The sequence below is a fragment of the Chiloscyllium plagiosum genome, unplaced genomic scaffold (assembly GCF_037043375.1).
Source record: "Chiloscyllium plagiosum isolate Xiang-an unplaced genomic scaffold, Cpla_swu_hap1 HiC_scaffold_12, whole genome shotgun sequence".
Taxonomy (NCBI): domain Eukaryota; kingdom Metazoa; phylum Chordata; class Chondrichthyes; order Orectolobiformes; family Hemiscylliidae; genus Chiloscyllium; species Chiloscyllium plagiosum.
The window spans coordinates 76,582,279-76,605,885 of NW_028270150.1; the positions used below are offsets into that span (position 1 = coordinate 76,582,279).

A 23,607-nucleotide genomic window follows, 5' to 3' on the forward strand; every position below is an offset into this window, starting at 1 on the left:
AGAGTACGAATGATCTGAGCATTGCAATCCCACTTTAGAGAATTGTCATACATCAGGTTAGGTGCCAGGCATCTCCCTGCCTCATGTGCAATCAATGTCTGTAACTTCATTGTAGCTAATTGTGTCGTGTCTTTGGCACCACATTTCTCATATCTGCCAGGGTACACACTTCAAAGCACAAAATAAGCTACACCGAGCAGCTTATGCACCATCATTTCACTAACCTTACAAATCTAGTTTTTTCAGAAGAAAGGACACAATTACAAAAATATGAGCTTTTGAATGAAGCCTGTTTGAGTTCAGACCTACTTGCCTGTTTCAGTCAGGTTTGCTGTTAGCAGCTAGTGTGGCTGCCTCATATGGACAGGCTAGTTGACCTGATCAGTTTTCATTTCTAACATTGTAAGTGTTTAACACCAACAGACCAGGCCCCAAATGACTCCTGGGCTGATAAAAGTGGAGAGACTTCACCTCTCACAGTAAACATTTTGAATAGGAATGTTTTAAAGTACCAATTAACGGAAGACATTTGTATTCACTCAAACTTGGAGGAAGAATTTTACCCTGTCAGGTAGACGCTTCATTCATATGGTGGATTTGTGAACACATGTATTTTGTTTTTGGTGAGTGAAATTATGCCATGAATATATTTCCAGCAGATTGGGGTGACTTGTGTTAATGACTTGCAATTGAATGCAAACATGGGTAAGGTGACTGACATGAAATATCCAGAGAACTTAATTGTAACATTTTAATCCAACATCAGGAAACTGAATTTTTGCCCCCTGCCCAATTACATTTGTCCTGACTGCCATTCTAAAAGCTTTTCAACAGGCATGAAAAATTCCACTGAAGTGTGCCTTGAAAATGATAGAAACGAAATGTAAATCAAATCATTTTTGTTAAATGGAAAACTGTTCAAAACCTGAATATCAGAGAGCATTTCATTCTTAATGTACAAAATTTCCAAAAATGGCAGCTAAACCTCCCTGGTAAAATCTAGTTCTACCATATTTTGCATTTTAACAGGAAAACAACAAGGGAGTAGAATTAATTGAATAGCTGTTTCAACGAGTTGGTACAGGCATGATGAGTCGAAAGGCAGTTGACTTTGCGGTTTGGTTCAATGATTTACCTGGAAATATTTGAATTAATCTAACTGGTATTGAATGTTAAGCTAGAATGTATCTTTAGGAGTTGACCATCATTTGTTGTATCTATCGTTAACAAAAATATGGCATCAAACTAACTGCTTTCTCTTTGGACAGCAATCCCTAACATGTTTCAATGATTGACCAAACTGCATTATATTGTGTACAGTTTTGAATTTGTGACTATAGGTATTTCTGTGAAAATGTGTATGATCAATGTTAAAAATTCACATATGACCAGATTTAAATGGTCGGAAAAAATACTTCTCCACTTTTTAATACAGACTTAACAACTTACATTTAGAACAAAACTGAGTTCAACTGTGATTTATTTTATTTTGTTGCAGTGAAGCTACCAGAGTTGTTGGGAAAAATGCAAATTACTGACCGGAATTTGAAGGTCTTGGTAAAGCACCTTGAGCTGTTCCTTAGGTAAGGAATTAAAATATGTTAACGGATATTTGCAGCATTATTGGTAATGAGCTGCAATGGGTTGAGAATCAGCTAAAATTGTAGCTAAAGCAGAGTTCTGGATTTCATTTACAAGGCAAACAATTAAAATAAATCATACCTTTTTGTCTTCTTGCAAAACTTTTGTTAGGCTTCATTGAAAATATTGTGTCTAGTTTTGATCTCTTCAAAAGCAAATGATAAATCCCCATTTGCTACGCCTCAGTTAGTAAGGTAGGCTCAAGGTACTGGGTTCACATACTTTAGTAAAGTGTAGTGACCATTTTATGATAGAAGCTCCTCTGAAGTTTGAAAGGGAGAAGCTGGAATCAGATGTAACAGTATTACGGTTGAATAAAGGCAACTACAGAGGTATAAGAGAGGAACTGGCCAGAATTGACTGGGAGAGGACCCTAGCAGGAAAGACAGTAGAACAGCAATAGCAGGAGTTTCTGGGAGTAATTAGGGAGCCACAGCAAAAATTCCTCTCTCGTGAAAAGAAGCTATGAAAGGGAGAATGAGATACCCATGGTTGACAAGGGAAGTCAGGGATAGCATAAAAGCAAAAGAGAAAGCATATAATGTGGGGAAGAGCAGTGGGAAGCTGACAAAGACCACCAGTGGCCAACTAAAAAAGAATTAAGGAGGGAGAAGATGAAATATGAGGGTAATCTAGCCAATAATATAAAGGAAGGTTTCAAAAGTTTCTTTAGGTATATAAACGGCAAAAGTGGACATTAGGTCACTGAAAAATGATGCTGGAGGTGTAGTGATGGGGAACAAAAAAATGGCAGAGGAACTGAACAAATACCTTGTGTCAGTCTTCACATTGGAAGACACGAGTAACATCCCAAATATTCGAGAGAATTGGTGGGTTGGGGCAGTGGGGATGGGGTGTTCAGAGGTGAGTATGGTGGCCATTACCAAGGAGAAGGTGCTAGAAAAACTGAAAGGTCTGAAGATGGATAAATCACCTGGATTAGATGGACTACACTCCAGAGTTCTGAAGGAGATAGTTGAAGAGAAAGTGGAAGTGTTAGTGGTGACCTTTCAGGAATCACTGGAGTCAGGGATGGTCACAAAGGACTGAAAAATCACTAATGTAATCTGCCTGTTTAAGAAGGGAGTGAGGCAAAACCTGGGAAATTACAGGCTAATTAGCCTGAGCTTGGTCGTTGGTAAGATTTTAAAGTTCCTTGTGAAGGTAAACTTGCAGGTTGAGTCAGTAGTTATGAGGGCAAAAACAATGTTGGCATTTATTTCAAGAGGACTAGAATATAAAAGCAAGGTTGTACTTCTGAGGCTTTATAAGGTTCTGGTCAGAGCACATTTAGAATATTGTGAGCAATTATGGGCCACATATTTCAGGAAGAATGTACTGTTGCTGGAATGGGCCTAGAGGAGGTTCACGAGAATGATTCCAGGAATGAAAGGAACATTTGAGGACTCTGGGTCTATAATCGATGGAGTTTAGAAGGAAGAGAAGGGAATTTAATTGAAACTTACAGAATACTGAAAGGCCTGGATAGCATGGATGTTGGGAAGATGTTTCCATTAGCAGGAGAGACTAGGACCTCGGGGCACAATCTTAGAGTAAAGAGAAGACCCTTTAGAATGGAGATAAGGAGAAACTTCTTTGTCTAGAGAGTGGTGAATCTTTGGAATTCATTGCCACAGACACTGTGGAGGCCAGGTCATTGAGTATATTTAAGACAAAGATAGATAGGTTCTTGATTGTTAAGGGATCAAAGGGAGGAAAACAGGAGAACTGGGTTGAGAAATTTATCAACCATGACTGAATGGTGGAGCAGACTCAATGGGCTGTATGGTCAAATTTCTGCTCCTGTCTTATTGTCTAAATTTGAACAGTTCAATCAGTGTTTCTAAAATACTTAAGGAATTTGATTGTCTTTGTGTGGAATATTATTTCAGCAGGATAGGGTTATATTTGTAAGTGGTGTTAGCAACCTTACTTCAATTTTTCTTTCCATAGATAATGTTGAACCCATGGAACAATTTGCAGGCTTGTGCTGTGAAGGTTGATTCCTTCAGCAGAGTTAGACTAATTGCCATTTGAGGTGAAGGTCAACTAACACAAAAACTATTACAATCGCCTAAAGAGTCAAAGAATATTTTTTTCATTCAAAGTCTTGCACTTAGCCAGGTTATTTTTCTCCTCAGACATTAGAAGGTAAATCCACATTCTGATGCATTATGGATTACAATTAAAGGGGACAGTTTAGACAGTCTTTTTCTGCCTTCACTTTCATATTTGTTAGCTTATTCTTCGGTGTTAATTAAAATATTTCTCTCATTGAAAAGTGTTACACGTGTGTCATTTAAGAACCAGCAAGTGTCAGATGTCACATTGAAAACTGTCGTCAGGTAATATGAAAAATGCCAATAAAGTTTTTTAAAAATTCATTGTATGAGGGCATTTGCTGCCTAGGTTAATATTTATTGCTCATCCCAGAGGGCAGTTAAGAGTCAACCACATTGCCGTGCATCTGCAGTCACATGTTGTCCAGACCAGGTGAAAATGACAGTTTCCTTCCCTAAAAGACATTAATGAAATAGCTGGGTTTTTTCGATAAGCAACAATGGTCAACAAATCTTAATCCCAGATTTTTATTGAATTGAAATTCCACTATGTGCCATGGCAGGACTTGAACCTGATCCCCAGGATGTTCCCTTGGTCTTTAGATTGACAGTCTAGCGATAAAATCACTAGGCCATCATCTTTCCACAGTAATAAACAAGGTATTTGTTTGATAACAAGCAGACAAATAATTTTTTTCTTAAACTGATAAGATAAAATAATGACTTTTTCTTAACTACTTCTTTCTCTAATTCATGAATTTCAACCTATTCTGTTCCTTACTTGATTTCTTTTGATCTACAGTAGAAATACAAATGGTAACATCAACTATAAAAAGAAAATTTAAAACCTGACCATCTGTCAACTTGTGTTTTACAAATTCTGATCTTGAAATTCCACTATAAGATAATGAATTCAAATGAATTGTGCATTTATCTGAAATTGCTTTCCTCTGCTGTTTGAACAGAGCTGTTATCCCATTTACTTAAAACCAGTAAATTAGCCAAGAAAGCAATTTCAGAGAAATCTCAGTTCCCTAATTATCACAGATTGTCAGTTTGTCTGACCAGTAATGGATATGTAGCTCTTAATGGGTTGTGTAGAAGGCTGATCCTTTGATTTTTGTATAAAATCAAGCAAACCTTTTGAGGATGGTTCTTGACAAAATCTGGACTTCAGTATTTAACAATTTTTAGAGCAGTTAATTCTAGAAAATTACAAGAGAACCAGTATGGGCTGTGTCAGATATTCAAGAGTTTATCATTGAATGTTAAACAAAGAGTACATAATAAATAGCAACAAAGCATAAGCCTTCTTCTGTCTGTTCTTTTGCTTTCCAGATTACATTATTTCCTGGAAATTTTCCTTTTGTGTTGAATTTAAAATGAAGAATTAACTGTGCTTTCCTAAACCAGTTTTTGAATCATGTACTAGACTGTAGGAAATCTGACTTATTCATTCAGTCCCTATGCAGCTTCACCAGATTAAGTTTGTCCTCCCAATATTTGCTTTGCTACACGTCTTAGCTTGCGCATAGAAGCATAGAAAATAGGAGCAGTAGTAGGCCATTCAACCTTTTGAGTCTGCTCCACCATTTAATGTAATCACAGCTGATCATCCAACTTCACATCTTCTCATCATACCTTTACATCTCTTTAGCCATCTGTTTTTTTTCTTGAAAGGATTCAATGTTTTGGCTTCAGCCGCTTGCTGTGGCAGAGAGTTCCTCAGACTCACCACTCTTGGTGAAGAAGTTTCTTCTCATCTCAGTCCAAAATGGCTTTCATGCATTTTTAGACTGTGACCCCTTGTTCTGGTCTCCATCTCTTAGGAACATCCTTCCTGCTTTGACCCTGTTTAGCCCCGTTAGACTTTTGTATGAGACTTCACCCCCCCCCCCCCCCACACACACACCCCTAATGATCCAATCTTCATACGTCAGTTCTGCTATCCCAGGAATCGGTCTGGTAAACCTTCAATGGATTTACTCCAGAACTAGAACATTCTTCCTCAGATGAGAGGAAAAGTAGAGGGGGAGAACAAAGAATCATCACTAAGGAATCTTGAAGTTACTTAACACCTAATTGTTGGTATGAACTATCCCTTGATTTGAGAGTGATGTCTGCTCTTAGGAGGTGGAATTTCTGCCATGGGTCTTCATGTTTTTATAATTCATTCACCGGATGAGGGTATTGCTGGCGAGGCTAACATTTATTGCTCATTCCTATCTGCCCGGAGGGGCAGTTAAGAGTCAGTATGTAGGCCAGCCCAGGAAAGGAGTGCGGTTTCCTTAGTGATTCAGATGGGTTTTTCCAACAATCAGCAATGGTTCACAGTCAACAATAGACTCTTAATTCCAGAGTTTTATTGAATTCACGTTCCACCATCATGGGATTTGAACCCAAGTCCCCAGAACTTACCTCGGTCTCTGGATTAACAGTCCTGTGATACTGCCACTAGGCTATCACCACCCCACATGTGTCTACTAGGCTGATTTCTATTTTTACAGATTTATGCATTTGTGGCAGGACATCCCACAAATAGTGGGATCTGGAGTGCTGGATTTACTTCCTTTTCTTCCTTTCTCTGCCTCCGCCAGCTCATAATGAAGGCATTTGGACTCAAAGCATGATGCAGATGGATGGATAAATGATTTGTTAGCAAGCTCCTCTCAGTCATTAATGTTAGTGCTTTTGTGCTTCAAAGAGAACTTCAGTGTGTTTCTGAAGTGTATTGTTTGTCTCCTCCTGGAACGCTAGCCATTTAGCTACTTATCAGCCATTCAGACACATTGTCTGCTCCATTAGTGTTTATTTCAGGAGCTTGCTGAATGTTTGTGAAGCTGCTTTTAAGAAAAAAATGGCATTTATTCCATGGTCCTCCCAGATAATTCTGAGGATACAGCTGAGGCTGATGAAATTTCTCTTGTGCTTGTGTATCATTGACATATAATTGAAACGTCACTGGATTTGAACTGTCTGTTAAAATATTTGTTGACTTACAGAGTTCTTTATTGTCAGTTATGTGATATGGTACATCTAATCTGATGTTGAATCTTCTCATCAGAGTAGCCTTTAGAGAGAGATGGCTTCCAGGGTATGGGAAATGCTCAGCATATTCCAGAGTGTCTGCTTTATTAGATATGGGAGGTTGATATTTGGTTGACCACGTGTGGTTTGATATAAGCTTTGCAAATCACTCTTGATCTGTTCAATTTTGCTTCCAAGAAATTCTGCATATCCTTGAGTGTTGTCAACAATTCTTAACTGTTTGCACATGACAGAACCGTGCAAAAAATACTTGCTTTTCTTTATTGCATTTATTGATTTACAATAATTAAATTAGTTTGTGATGGTTTTGCTTGGTCTTGGCCTATTTATCCCATTTAATGGCAGGACAGATTTTATTGTGACCAATGAAAATACAGTTTAAACAATGAGCCACCTCTATGTATGTGATTTCTTAATGGGGGCAACGAGACGTATTAATCAAAGTGTTTGAACCATGTGTATTTAGCTGTGCTTCACTGTCATATACACAGGCAATATGAGATATGATTCACTTACATAAAATAAGCCTCAGAATGCTGAAAGTGTGTAATTGGTTCATCTGGAATTGAAGAGAAGAACCTTAAGGAAAGTTATTCTTTAAATATATGTTTTGACAGAATCATGAATGATTTCTGTTTCACTCTTTAAGTTTAGTGGGGATAATAAATTAAAATAGAGTATGGTCTGACAGTCTGGTTTGAAGATCATTCACTTTGACAACAACTCATTGAAAACCATGAGCAGAATGAGCACTTCCTGTCCAAAACATTTGTCAGTATTTTTTTGCGGGTGGTTGCTTCCTCATCAATGTTTACCATTGAAGTTTACAAAATTGAACATTTGTTCGTTTATTCAGTTTTAATTCTGGCTTACAAATTGATCGGTGATGCAGATTTCTAAAACACCTCTTCAGTTCTGTCACCATCTTCCATTAAAACAATAATAATATTCAGCAACGAAACAGGAGACATATTAGTATCCATAACAACTCATTTCTTCAATCGGAACATTGATCTTTCTGCTATATTTGACCACCTGCCTTAGTGTTGCTTAGCACACAACACATTGAAAGACTTTCCCAGTAAACTAAACTGTGCACATGATCATAGAAGCAAAATTTATGAATATAATACTGAAGGCTACAATACCACCATGATATCCATTCAGAATAACCGATATGCAAGAGGCTTTAATAAAAGATGTTGAACTTATAAGCCAGAATTGTGAAAATTAAGAGCTTAGTTTAAGGAGAAGATTGGCTGCAACCCATCTTTAACATGTATATTCAAAAACAAAGGAGGATGAGGGCACTGCTGACTAGGCCAGTATTTATTGCCCATCCCTAATTGCCCAGCAGACAGTTAAGAGTCAGCCACATTGCTGTGAGTATGTAGGCCAGACCAGGTAAGGATGGCAGTTTCCTTCTCTAAAGGTTCCATGAAATTAGTGAACCAGATGGATTTTTATAACAGTAGATTCATGATCATCGTAGACTCTTAATTCCAGATTTTTTTCCAAATACGTGAGGCGATGGCCTGTTGGTATTGTTGCTGGACTGTTAATCCAGAGATTTAGATAATGTTCTGGGGAACTAAAATTTGAATCCTGCCATGGCAAATGATGGAATTTGAATTCAGTAAAAATCTGGAACTCTGGACGACTAGGCCATTGCCTCCCATATCTGTAAAAAATCAGAAATTGAGTCTAATGATGATCATGAAAGCATTGTTGATTGTCCAAAAAAATCCATCTAGTTCACTAATATCCTTTAGGGAAGGAAATTGCCATCCTTTCCTGGTATGGACTATACAATTCTGACAAATTACAAAACAGTATTAGAAGAAGATTTTTTGATTTTTAGGAAAGGTGGCATCTGTTCATTATTTGATGTTTATTCTAATCATGTTCAATAGCAATATTTTAATGAAACAATAGTTCATTTTGTGTCTTTAAATCTACAGGTTTTTGGCTGAATACCAAGAGGACTTCTTTTCAGAATCTGCTTATGTAGCTGCATCTGAAGCTTACTATTGTACAAAACGTCCTCAGGCCATCTACTGAAGCATTAGCAGAGCTGTGAACTTGTACTCACTTGTAACACAGTGGTTATTATTCAAAAGGAATGTAAATTAGCATCTTCAGCTGAGAACAAAAGGGCACTTCTGTCCTCCTAAGAAGTGCTGCCTGCTGGAAATCTATTAACATTGTGGAGATGGACCACTTTTGAACTCTGCTGTTTCCGCCTTCAACTTTTCATCTTCTCGAAGCTGTGTGCACTCCTGTTCTTCTGTGGTTGTGTCAAGTTGATTATGAAAGCAATGACTGTGTGCAGCCATAAATTTCAGGAGACTACAGTGCCTTCTGAAGGACAGACTGCATTTTTTGAACAGGTCTTGGTTCTGTATAAATTATTTTTGGATGTCCATCTTGAAGTAGTGGGAAGCCATGTTTTAGAGATGTTCTGTGTTGTTCCAAGTTAAGTAAAGGCTTGTATAATTTTCAGTAGTGCTTGCTTACCAATTGGAAAATACATTTTATGTGCTATCATAATACTTTGTTTTATTGATGGTTATATCCCTGTTGAAAACAAAAAGTTCAGTCATACAGTTTTTGAGAGTGTTATTTCATGCAGTGGACCAGCATCTGTAATCATCTTGGGTTAAACTCCAGTGACTGTGTGGTAAAAGTTGGGACCACAATTCCTTTTTTTGAGCAGGAGAACAAGCCGACTCTAAGTTGCTTTTGTGTTACTGCGTAATGATTGAAAATATAAAGCTGTGGCAGAGTGAAAAGTCTTTCTCTTCTCTAGATGAAACATAGTGGTGATACATTCCTCCATCTACTATCCCATCCAAAACTGTGACTCTTCACCATTGTAAACTCATTTCAAACTAGCATTTCACATTCAGCAGGAAATCTGATTGTTTGTTTAATATATTTAATTTCTAAAACATGGTTATTATAGTATCTAGTTGAGAAAATTTATAGTGGTATCAATGATTGATCAGTTTTTAGGACCAAACTTAGCTATTGACGACCGTCTCAATGTATCTAATTTCACATGAAAAATACTGGTTGAGTTTTAGGTAAAAAAATTCATGTTCTTTGAGTAAAAGACCTCTTGGTCAGAATTTTGGGCTTACTAAGGAAGAAAAACCACAAATCATCTGAAACAGAAAATGTATTCAAGTTGTAATAATAACTGGGTTTGCTATCCTTAACTGCCGAATATATCCTTAGAAGGCCTATTCTTAGCTTAGTCATAAGGAGACGTTAAATCTGGATAAACAGAATTCACTGGCATATCAATAGAGGTTACTTAGGAAGCCTTGTACCAAGAGAGCATTTTACCAGATCAGATCTCATCCATCTCCATTTGAACTTTATTCCTCTTGCTGCGGTCTCTCACTCTATAATGGAAAATTCAAGACACTTTTACAAAAATAAAACTTAATGTGTTCATAAGCAGCAAAATATTAGGAAAGCAATGTCCATTTATGTGGAAACTTTACTGTAATGCAATGTCCAAGGGAAGAAGTATCAAGAGAATTTGTTACCAACCTACTCAGAGATATTGGATAGGAAACCAAAACCCTTCCATGTTTCTAAGGAGCAGCTGAAGTTAAGCACTGGTGCAAGGTTTTATGGAGAGAGAGAGAGCAGAGATTTATCTAAGGCACTGTACTCTTTAGGTATTTAGTGCAATATTGCAATCATTCCAAGGAGGTGGACTAATTGGTGTCAGTTGCCTGCTCCAACCATGTAATCGGCTCTCAGATGCTCTTTTTATGTCTGATGTTCTGTGTCATCTATATTAATTTCCTTTCTCACCTCTCTTCTGTTTGCATCAACCATGGCTTCATACATAATGATATAAGTTGAGCATGCCATTGATAATGACAGTCATTACTAAGTCAAATAGGAAAAGATAACGATTCCAACCTTTTCCCCTACCCTCATTAATTGGTTTTAATTTTGACATGAGGGTTGACTTTTAAAAAGAATGAGAAAAGTTATGTTTCTGGAAAACCATTACCATTTTCTACTGTGTAATTCAAATGCTCATGTTTTATATCATTTTTGAGCAGTATACAACTATTTCATAACTGCCAATTTCTATATCTTTAGATTTAATACTAATGAGCTCAAGTGAAAGGACCATGCGAGAGTGTTCTGCAGTGGACTTCACCTTGTGGAAGCTGGTCTGAGATTCAGTGGAACAGTCAAAAAAATAGGAAAAAGGGAGAAAGGAAGAAATTTAAAATAGTCAACAATTGTGACAGAGAAGGGAATAGGAAAGCTAAAGTTAAAACTAAGATTAATGAATTGCAAATCACCTGGATCTAATGGCCTGCATTCTAGGGACCTAAAATTAAGTAGCTGAAGATCCTGGAAAGGTCCGGTGGATAGGAAAACCACAAAGATAACACTACCTTTTGAAGAAAAGGAGACACTGGAGAAAACTTATAGGTTAGTTATTCTAACATCTCATTAGGCATTAGAACAACATAATAAGATGAGGCAAAGTCAGCATAGTTTTGTAGAAGAAAATTATATTTAACAAATTTATTGGAGTTCTTTGTAAATGTAGTAAATAGGCTGGATAAAGTGGATGCAGTGCATTATGGTGTCCAAACCTGTAGTGTTGGGCATGATACATAAGCATGGTTAGAGGTGTGGCTGTCAGGGCACAGAGAGCTGTGATGTGAGGATCATTTTCAGCTTGGCAAACTCACTATTGTGCTACCAGGATAGGTGCTGTGGGCACAAGTATTTATGATATAGATTAATTAATAAGATGATAGGATGACCTATCCTATTCAGTCATCAGTGCTAGCTGGATTCAGTCACCAGTGCTAGCTGTGATATCATCCTTATAAAAAATATCTGACACAAACAAAATTTTCTATGTTATGGATATGATCTCCAGGTTATCCCTTCTGGAATTCTATTTACTAATCGTTGATAATGACAGTCATAACTAAGTCCAATAGGATAAGTTAAAGTTTCCAACCTGAAACGTCAACTCCCCTCCTCCTCTGATGCTGCTTGACCTGCTGTACTTTTTCCAGCTCCACTCTGACTCAGCACCATGTACAGTTCTCACTATCTCAAAGTTAGGAATCAACAATCAAGTTCTACCACATAATCAATCACTGCAAAATTAATCCTGGCAAATTTCTCAATGTATTCCATCCTTTCAGTAATAAAGTTGTCTCTTCATCCAAAAATTAAACAATGAGAGTGGTCTGGAGTTTGAGGTTGTGTTCCAGTCCATTTAGTCATCAATTGACCAAACCAATGTAAAAGATCAAGGAAATTCAAGCGTGGGTTATGTTTAGCGCAAAATTAATTTCCTTATGTTAATAAGTGCTAGTTTAAAGGGTAGCATGCTGAATGTTGATGTCACCTATAAAACTTTGTTACAGATTATATTAAAGTGGTATAACCTTGAGAAACAGGCATAATTTTAGTCAGTGTAGGTTGGAAATGCTTCCAATAAGTATTCTTCTGCAAATATCTTCCCTCTTCGAGTCTAAACTTGAATCTGCGGCTATAGAGCTATGATTCTTAACAGGAAAGGAAAGTTTTGATTCATGTTCATCTTTGCTATTTTCATGTGATAGGTACATCATGGAATTATAATTTTCACCCTCTGTTGTGGAATTAAATGACAATCCATATCATATCACAGCCAAGCTTGAAAGCATTGTTTCAACAGGGATGTGGATTTTCAGCTTAACTTGTAAAATGACAGATGTAATTATACTATTCAGAATACACATACAATGTATTAGATTGGCAGAAAATAACTGTGAGCATGTGTAGTGTAAACGTTTTTAATATTCCATTCATTGTAATCTCAAACATTTTAAGAAAATGTTTGTGCTTCGGGTGTTTTCAGAGTTTTGTGAGGCTTTTAAACCCAGGTGTAGAGCTGGAGGCAGTTCAGCTTGAACCATAGGTTATAACTGTTGTCATGACTGCCGGAGAATTGCTTTATATTGGTTGCAGTTTTGTACCAAAAATTACATCAACAAGAGCATACAAAGCAAGACTTTTTGGGAACAAAAGGAAAATTGTTTGTAAATGCCTTTTAAAATGAATAATTTTCAATTAATCATATTAAAAGAAATGTATTAAAGGTCTGTGAATCTGTAGTATTGAGGAGAGCAGAGCAAAGGTTTCATGTTTAATAAACAATGCTTTGTGAAGTGGTCATAAATAGTACTACAAATCTATTTGTATCTCTTACAATTAAGTTGTGAAATGGTTTACCATAATTTGTTTAAATAATTTTGCTGCAATATCAATGGGTCATCTACCATTCTGAACACCAGAAATCCCACGTCAGACCACAGACTATCTTCAATCAGAACACAGTTAGCAGAAATCTCACAGAAGACTGATTGCATGATCTTTATCTTCTAGTCTTATTAGTACCTCCTGTTTAAAAAAAATTGCTAATAAATGACTTTTATTTTTTCATAGTATTGTTCGGAAAGGAGACAAGTACTAGCGACAGGTTTAGATCTGTTCTGAAAGCTTGCTCAGTTTTTATGTTCTGCATCTTTGCAACTAAATTGATAATGTATAAAGTGACTGTAGTTTATAAATTCTGTTTACATAATTGGTGTGTACTCACATAAACACAAAAGTATAAATAAACCAAGAAGGAAGGTGGGCTACAGTGAATTCACAAAATTTGCTGTTACCTTGGTTGTTGTATTTAACTCGCTGCATTAACGGCAGCATTGCAAGTTGAAAGATAAATTTGATTCTCAAGACGTTTAAGCCAGTAGGGCTTAAGACTTAAGTCTAATGAGAGCCTGTCACCCAACTGGGCTTTGCATGTTTATTATGATTGTATTGTCATACCTACGTTTTAAAAGCTTTCTTTCAAAATCTGTCCCCATAATCCACTGTCTCAAACTTTGAAATAAAACTGACCAATGAATGGCACTGTACACATGCCAAGTATATATGTACAAAGATTATCCTTGTCTCATTCCTGAGGAAGGGCATGTGCCTGAAACGTCGAATCTTCTGTTCCCTAGATGCTGCCTGACCTGCTGTGCTGTTCCAGCAATAAAGTTTCAGCTTTGATCTCCAGCGTCTGCAGACCTCACTTTCTCCTCAAAGTGACTCATGGCTAATGGAGGAAATAATAAATTGGATTCCCTGGCTCCTTATTGCACTATGCAGGTTTGTGTTTGAGACTAGTATACACAAGATGACAACAGTCTTAAAAGTTTCATAACATCTAGTAGGTCAAATAATGTTCCAAGCTGTACCATATTTTTTGAGTTTAGACGGTTGAGACCCCTTAAGAATCCATGTCCTTCCAATGAAGCGAGTTCATGGTGCGACAAATAGCAAATTACACATTTTGACTATATAATCAAAACAATGAACTGAATTTTCTTTAATGAAAATGTTTACTTGAAAGCCTCAGCTTAATCTTTCTGTCTGAAATTAGTCACCAATTTGGGCAAAAATGTTATATCTATTTCCTGTTAAATTTCAGAAAGCTTGATAGTGCTGGTATATTTCAGGTGACTGGCTGTACTCCTTCGTGCACTGAGGGAGGTACTTAGAAGCACAGGAAAACATATCTTTGAACATATTTTTGTCCCATCCATGGAAGATCTATAGGAAAAATGCAGAAGGCATGTATGTTTGACAGTACTTTATTCAATTGGAATTGTGAAGCTAAAAAAGTACAACTGTTTGATTCATGTCCTATTGCTTTAAGATAAATTATCAAGCATGTATTATCAATTGCCCACCTATTGCCTGGACACCAACCATTGGCCTGCCCTGCATCACCAATCACATGATATTGGGGAATAACAAAGACCAAGAAAATAAAATATTTAATCTTGGAAAGTAGAGAAATTCCTCCTTTTCAATAAAAATGATTAAGCAAGTTCCAGGAGGTCGGAGTGGCTACTTTAAACTCAGAGATGTACAGCACAGAAACAGACCCTTTGGTCCAATTTGTCCATGTTGACCAGATAACCTAAACTAATCTAGGTCCATATGCCTCTAAACCCCTCTTGTTTATCTATCCATCCAGATGCCTTTTTAATGCTGTAATTGTACCAGCCTCCACCACTTCCTCTGGCAGCTTATTCCATACATGCACCACCCTCTCCGTGAAAAAGTTGCCCCTTAGGACCCTTTTAAATCTTTTCTCTCTCACCCTTAACCTATCGTTCTGGACTCCCCACCCTGGGGAAAAGATCTTGTCTATTTACCCCATCCATGCCCCTCGATTTTATAAACCTCTATGGGTTACCCCTCAGCCTCAAACGCTCCAGGGAAAATAGCCCCAGCCTATGCAACCTGACCCTGTAACTCAAACCCTCCAACCCTGGCAACATCCTTGTAAATCTTTTCTGAACCCTTTCAAGTTTCACAACATCTTTCTGATGGGAAGGAGACCAGAATTGCATTCAATATTCCAAAAGTGGTCTAAACAATGACTTGTACAGCCACGACATGACCTCCCAACTCCTGTATTCAATGCTCTGACCAATAAAGGCAAGCACACCAATGCCTTCTTCACTATTTACCTGTGATTCCACTTTCAAGGAGCTATGAACCTGCACTCCAAGGCCTCTGTTCAGAATACTCCCCAGGACCTTCCATTAAGTGTATAAGTCCTGCTAAGATTTGCCTTTCCAAAAAGCAACACCTCATATTTATCTAATTTAAACTCTATCTGCCACTCCTCAGCCCATTGGCCCATCTGATCAAGATCCCATTGTAATCTGAGGTAACCCTCTTCGTTGTCCACTACACCTCCAATTTTGGTGTCATCTGCAAACTTACTAACTATACCTCCCACATTCACCTCCAAATCATTTATATAAATGAGGAAAACATTGTTTATACTGATAACTTCTAGCTCTGAGATAGATATTTCTTATTGTAACTCTCCTAGCAGTGACTTGCTTTTGAAAGAGCATTTTTCAAGAAGAAAATTACTTTTCTCAATTATAAAATGTAATTTTAATATATGAGTAAATTCTGCAGTGACGTAAATCTGTATACAAGTAATTAAAGCTACAGGAACTGTACGAATGTTTTAGAATTCCCACAAATAAGCACATTGCAATACTTTAGATATCGTAAATTGAATATTGAAAATAAATATTGATGACAGGAGTTTTATGCATTTATGGAATTAACAAAATATTTTTGCTTTGGTTAAAAGAATATAAATATGCAAGGGTAGAAGTGTCTTGGATATTTCATACAATTAGAGATATGATTATCTCTAAAGCTCAAACATGAAGTATAGCACAACTTTATGGGCAGTTAAGTTAAAACCATTTACTTTGTCATATTTCACCATTGTTTGCATTGAACACAAATCGTTAATACTATATGGAAATTACATTTCACACTATGCATTATTTGTAAGCACAAGAAATTCTGGAAATGGCCAGAAGGTTATAAGGATCTGAACAATGTTAGCTATGGCACAAAATTTGTGAGAACTGGGTGAGAAGTCCAGTGAGGACTTTCTTGACGTCGGAAGCAACTAGTTGCATTTTCCAACCATGTTTCAGACATAAAGTTGAGATTTAGGGTGTAGCTTTGCTCGCTGAGCTGTAGGTTTGATATCCAGACGTTTCATTACCTGGCTAGGTAACATCATCAGTGGCGACCTCCAAGTGAAGCGAAGCTGTTGTCTCCTGCTTTCTATTTATATCTTTCTCCTGGATGGGGTTCCTGGGGTTTGTGGTGATGGTCATTACCTGTTCATTTTTTGAGGGGTTGACAGATGGCATCTATATCTATGTGTTTGTTTATGGCGTTGTGGTTGGAGTGCCAGGCCTCTGGCATGTTTTGCTTAGCCTGTCCCAGGATAGATGTGTTGTCCCATTCGAAATGGTGGTTTTTTTCATCTGTGTGTAGGGCTACGAGGGAGAGAGGGTCGTGTCTTTTTGTGGCTAGCTGGTGTGCGTGTGTCCTGGTGGCTAACTTTCTTCCTGTTTGTCCTACGCAGTGTTTGTGGCAGTGCTTGCATGGAATCTTGTAGATGACGTTGGTTTTGTCCATGGGTCTTTTAAGTTTGTTAGTTTTTGTTTGACAATGTTGGTGGGTTTGTGTGCTACTAGGATTCCGAGGGGTCTGGCTGTCATTTCTGAAACTTCTTTGATGTATGGTAAGGTGGTTAGGGTTTCTGGCTGTGTTTGGTCTGCTTGTCGTAGTTTGATCTTGAGGAATCTGCGCACTGTATTTTTTGAGTATCCGTTCTTCTTGAATAGATTGTATAGGTGGTTCTCCTTTGTTTTCCGAAGTTCGTTTGTGCTGCAGTGTGTGGTGGCTCATTGGAATAGTGTTCTGATACAGCTTCGTTTGTGTGTGTTGGGATGGTTGCTGGTGTAGTTAAGTATTTGGTCAGTGTTTGTCGGTTTTCTGTATACGCAGGTTTGTAGTTCTCCATTGTCCTTTCTTTCGACCGTGACGTCCAGGAATGCGAATTTGTTGTCGGTTTCTTCCTCCTTGGTGAACTTTATGCCTGTGAGGGAGTGGTTGATGATGTTAAATGTCTCTTCTATCTTGTTTCATTTTGTGATGACAAAGGTGTCAGCTACGTAGCGGACCAGATTTTTGGTTTGATGGTTGGTAGGGCTGTTTGTTCTAGTCTTTGCATTACTGCTTCTGCTCTGAATCCTGATAGCGGAGATCCTATGGGTTTGCCATTGGTTTGTTTGTAGACTATGTTGTTGACCTAGTAGAAGAGTCACAGCACTGCATCCACTCCACCCAGGAATTCCTGAAAATCATCAAAAACACCAAAATAGAGGAAGACGAAGCAATGATCTCATTCGACGTAACAGCACTCTTCACCTCCATCAACATCGACCTGGCAAAGGAAACACTTACCACACTTTTAGAAGAGACCATCGCATACACACCAACCACCATCAATCACATTACCAACGAAAACATCATGAAGCTAGTGGACCTGTGTCTCACCACCCATTTCACTTTCAACAACATAGTCTATAAACAAACCAATGACACACCCATGGGATCTCCGCTATCAGGAGGTCGCCACTGATGATGTTACTTAGCCAGGTAATGAAACGTCTGGATATCAAACCTACAGCTCAGTGAGCAAACCTACACCCTAAACCTCAACCTGAGCTACAAACCTTCACAAACCTTGCAAAAAAGTTGCGATTCTTTGCTAGGCTTTGGTTTATTGGGCCACCATTTTGACTTGCTCCGGGTCGTGTTGACAAGACGGTTACACTTGTGCCTGGTTTTAAAAAAAAGTAGAATATGTATAGATAGAATTCTACCAGACAGCCCACACAGAGATATCAGAAATCATGAACAGCTAGTCAACTAAATAGCTAAAATGATAAACAGCAATACCTTGAATCTGAAAATATGGTTCAACTTCAGGTTCAACTGAGATATCAAACCACTTGGCAAGTTAACTACAAGAGGGCACACTGTTAACTGAGAATGCTCTTTTTCAAGACCTTTGCTCCAGCTAAAACAACAATTCAATTAAGCAACGAAAGAGAGATTGACATGAATTATCCTTTGAAAGCATACTTTGTTTTCCTTCATCCCTATCCAATTTTTATCTGTGAGCTAGTGTGGGTGAATCAAGAGAGTGAGATGTGTTTTCTTTAATATCCGGAGCAGGTGTGGGATGAACAGCTACACTTCTTTTTCTTAAAATTAGCAAAGACTACCATTCGAAATTATTTATATTGAGACAAATCAACCTTAAAGTAACAAAATACACAAACCTCACACAAATAGTTTAATTGTGGAAACTTAAAAAAAGCATAAATTCAGTCCATGATGATTTTCTTTATAAATTTTTGAAAATTCTAACTCATTGAAATAAGAGATATTGGGTGGAATCTTTTAGGTCCTGAGTGACATGCTCAGGTGAGAAATCTAGGAGAATCATGTGAGAGGTCCAAGGAGGCCTTTCTCAAAGTTGGGAGCAAATCATTGCATTTTCAAAAGGTTTTTTATCTCAGGAAAGGCATCCTGCGTTGGAACAGTCTTGGTGGGCTGAGTGGCCTGTTCCTGGGCTGTTCCGTTGATTGTTTTTGATATCCCAGGGACAAGTACTTCTGGATATGGTGGGTGGTAACATTGGGGCTAGCATGAGATGAGAGTATTTCTATAGAGATGGGACAGTTTATTAACGGGGTGTTTTGGGACAGTATGATAAGCTATATCACTGGACCTTGTGGAGAGAAGCCCTCCATGAAATTCGACACAATTGACACTTAGCTAAAGTATGACAAAATTCAAGATGTTAATACTGTTACAAAGATACAATATCAGCATCAGGACTGTTAATATATCTCATTCAAGTGTCTTACACCCAACCTCTGACAAGCCTGTTGAACTAATGTGGTTTATTTCCATTTCCATTTCAAGCTAAATGAACTTGTAAAATTAGGATAAATTTTGTGTGGGTGTTAATGTCTGACAGGCCTGGCATAGAAAAGGTCCCAACTAATTTATTGAAGGAGCCAGACCAGACAACAGATAGAAAAGGGACTTCACTTTCAGCATTTGGAACTGAATGTGAGCATTGGTTCATTGTCCAACTAACTGTGTAACTCAATTAATAGAGATTGTTCCAGACCATTTATTCAAATGCTGCCTCAAGGTCCCCATCCACAGACATTTAAATTATCATTAATGCTCGTGTAAATGTTCAGAAAAATAGCATTTCTCATTTCCTTCCTGATCAACCTGTTTAGCATTTGAAATGAGTGCAATTAAATTACATTTACTGAGGTAGGAAGTATGAGAAATTCTTAAGACTTTATTTAAGTTCAATTCTATTTCTGTTTAAATTGACAAGTTCAAACATAGCATCAAATATTTTCAATTAAATTCATATCTGATCTGAAATAATGTAATAATCTTTGCATAGCATTAATTAATGATAAACATTTGCAACTTGTGTGTAGTCTGTTTTAAAAAGCGCCAAAAGCTGTACACTGTCGTCATTGATGGTGGAGCGATAACATCAGTTTGGAACTTGATGATTTCTCAAGACTCTCCTTTAGAGGGAGCTCTCGCATTACCCTCTGGTGATTCAAGCTGTTATTATTTTTAATCAAACTGGACATGTTATGACACACCTCGAGGGCAGATGGAACTTAGATCCAGATCTGCTAGCCCAACGTAGGGACACTACCATAAGACTTTTTAAAAATTATTATAATCCATCTGTTCAGACATATAAAGATGCACCTCCAGTTACAATGGGGCTTGAATTTCCAGCTCGGAGATAGGGACACTGCCACTGTACCACAAACCCTTTAAGTTTTTAATGGTGATCATCACTGAAGTTGCTTATTAAAATTTTACATTCAGTTGTTAAAGTTGTGTGGTTTTACTTGCTTACCACAAAGAAATAATCTGTAATTTTGACAGTGTCTAAAGAAGCATAATGGGCCAACAATTCATGGTGTTCTGAGTGTTGTGAAAGAGCTCGTGTTGTAATGTAAGTTCTGAATTCACAAACTGTTCCATGATTTTAATACTTATAACAGGTGACCAGGACACTAAAGGCAGGTGTTGTACCAAGAAAGGGGCTTTGGCCAGGGTTGGATGAGTATTATCCACCACGATATTATGGCCAGAATGATTCCTTTGAATGCTGAAAGGCAGGGAATGAAAAGATTTAATTCGTAGTGGCATTATGCTGGAGACAATGGAGGATGATTCATTGAATACAGAGAGTATAGAGTAGCAGGTGACGCCAAGGGAAAACCCAGTTGTGCTCCTGAAATGAAGAAGAAGGAACGACAACTGATGTGCAGAACATAGCTGAGGCTCAGTCAACCGCGAAGTGGGTGGATGAATCCTCAGCTGGGGAAAAAAGGAAGACATAGCAGAAGGCGCTGTTATACAAGGGTACATCACCAAAATAGATGAAATGGAGGTAGAGAAACTGGGTGAATGGAATGGAATCCTTGCATGAGGAGATATAAGGAAACATGGTAAAAGTAGCTGTGAAAGAGGTCTGTGGGCTTACAGTGAATATTGGTCAATAGTCTATCCTAAGATATGGGGAAGTGAAGGGAACATTTAGAGATGGACGGTGAAGATAAAAGAATAAAGACTTTAATCAAAATGGATGGAGTCCTCCAGTGCAGGGCAAGAGAAACTTGTCAATGTACCAGCAAAAGAGTTGAGACAGGCAACCCCTAGTGGCAAGAAATACTCCTCAAAAAGGACAACCCCCCCCATCTCCCACTGCCGCCAACCCCCTCCACCGCCTCCCCCCCCCCCCCCCCCTCACCAGTAGTCATAGCAACATCTATGATTTGGAGGAAGTCAGCAGCATTAAATGAGAAGTTGTTTGAAGTAAGAACAAGTTCAGCCAAGTGGAGGAAGGTGGTGGTGGATGGGTATGGGTTGGGCTTCTCTTCAAAGACGAACCAGAATGGCTTCAGGTTGTCTTGGCAGGTGATGGAGGTTGGGAGACAGTGGATAGCCATGCTAAGGAAAAATTAGTAGGAGTGAGGAAACTGGAAACTATAAAACAAAAAAGAACAGGACAGGACGGAACAGAAGAGTCATGGAGCAGGTGTAAAAAGACTGGACAAGGGGAGAAGGAGAATTGTTCAGAGAGGAAGACGTCAACTCAGTGGGGCAGGAACAGGCTGAAATGATGGGTTTACTGAAGCATCCTTGTTCATGACTCTTGGAAAGGAGCTAGAAATGGGGTTTCTGAGTTTGGGGCTGTAGAGGGAGGATGTCTAGTGAAAATAAAGTCAGTGACAGCCCTAGACATGATGGCTTGATGTTTGATAATGGCTATTCACATCTCCTCGCAACAAATATTTTGTTCCTTTACCTATACCATCACCAATCACTTTGGCCTTGCTTCATCAATCATTTTATCATTGAATCTCTCCTACATTACACTGCATTAAATCATTTACTTCCCTACCCCCGCTCTGTGTGCTAAAACCTTATCACTCCTCTAACTTTTCCCAATTCTGGTAATTTGAAAGATGAACTTTGTTTCACTCCCCACAGATATGATCGATCTGTTAAGTATTTCCAGTAATTTCTGTTTTTATTAAAATCAATGTTATCTGTTTTAATGGAAGGAACACACAATATCTGAACAACAAACAAGTCAAAATTAAGTAGACAGAACCTTTGCATGATTTGTATATTTAACATCAACAATTAAATCAGAATTAGTGCTCACTCATGACTCATTCAACAACATCAAGCTAGTCCTACATATTAACATTCTGAGATTATAGATTATTATATTCAAATGGACTCAATCCAATGAATTTTTTTTTATTTAGCAGACTATTAGAATGAGAACTCTTAAGGCAGATCAGCAATAAAATGGGTCTACGTTACTCTAACAAGGAAGGCTAGGCAATTATATTTATAAGTCCACCTGATGTCTAGCCAAGAATGTTGCAGGTTGTAAAAATCAGCTCTGTGTATATTAGCAAGGTTGAGAGAGGAGAATCTATCCCTTCAGTCATTACAACTATCACATTTTCATTACATTTTATTTGATTTACAGGCTGGCTGCCCGTCAAGTAGGAAATCAGTAGAGGAACAGAAGCTAGTTAAGGTGGGATTCCGGATTTATGAGCAGGCTAAGGCTTAATGGTGGATCAACAACCCCAGGAAAACTAATTAATATTAAGATAAAAAATTTATGATCTTCACGGAGGCTGATTGCTTTTAATAGATATTTGAATTCCAACGATCAACTGAAAAGATTGCACAAAATAATTTCAAGTTTCAAGGCTTTTACTTTAATTTTTTTTAAAAAAGCAACACTGACTATTTTTTCAGGTAACTTGTATTTTTAAAGAAAAGAACTTCACCTTTTAAATGTCCACACATCTGAAAATCCCACACTGATACTTTGTACACTAACTTAAGTGGATTATTCATACTCCAGGATCCAGTCTAAAATTATTCTCCAAGATTTCCTTAATTTCTTAGCCAGGTAAATCCTCAACCGATAATTGACTTTCACAGTAAGGGATGAACTGAAGATTCTTACCTTCAGACAATTGAGGTGATTCTTCTAGCTAACGGAAACTCTCACAGACTTGATGTCTGTAACCCAAGTGCAAGCTTTCACTCATATTCAACAAAGTGAGGAATGGAGGCTTGCTGCCTCATTTTGCTCTACCGCTCCCTTTCTCAGCTTTTTTGCAGTTTGACCCCATCTCTGAGGGCCAGTGATCTGTTAAAAAAGAAAGCAACAACCTGATCCTGCAATGGCTTCCTATGTACCCTTCACTTCTCAAAGGCCAATCTGCATGGCCACATGAAGCACATATACATTGTCACCAAATAGACATGCTAGTTTGATCCACTAGATCCCCAACTCCAATCTACCTTAGATCTTAGAATTAAATAGATAGTTTAAAGCATAATTATTTGCAAAATCTGACTTTACTAATACTTCTCTCAGACTTGAATACTTAGTCAACACTTGTACATTCCCTTGGAGTGATTATCTTCCCAGTGTAATAACCTGGGTCTGTTCTAACCTTTAAACAGCAACCTACCCAAGTGAGTCGTCGACAGAAGTCAGAAGAGATCATTTCTCCATTTTATCCTAAAGTAAAGGAACTACTCCAAAATGTAAAAATCTTATAAATCTCATATTTATAATATCTCAAAAACTTTTAAAGTATAGATCCTGATCACCCAGCTTCCTTAAGAGATTTCGGGAATTAGCCCAGGTCTGGGGAACAGACTAATGATTTACTCCTGTTTTGCCTTCATTAAAAGTGGAGGTAGGTGGTTTAGGATCTAGATTGAAATGTTTCCAATTCTTTCT

The 23,607-nt window shown here is 37.8% G+C and overlaps 1 protein-coding gene across 8 annotated transcripts in view; it reads left to right on the forward strand.

Annotated features, from left to right (window-relative positions):
- Positions 1 to 12,980, forward strand: part of LOC122555022 (MSL complex subunit 3-like) — a 48,636-nt gene extending 35,656 nt beyond the window's left edge. For all 8 annotated transcript variants that reach the window (XM_087992954.1, XM_087992953.1, XM_043700609.2 and 5 more), the window contains 2 exons: positions 1,499 to 1,583; positions 8,711 to 12,980. In XM_087992954.1, the coding sequence (XP_087849080.1) occupies positions 1,499 to 1,583; positions 8,711 to 8,810 (185 nt within the window). In that variant the 3' untranslated portion in view covers positions 8,811 to 12,980. The remainder of the gene's footprint in view (positions 1 to 1,498; positions 1,584 to 8,710) is intronic.
- The last annotated feature ends 10,627 nt before the right edge of the window (positions 12,981 to 23,607 follow it).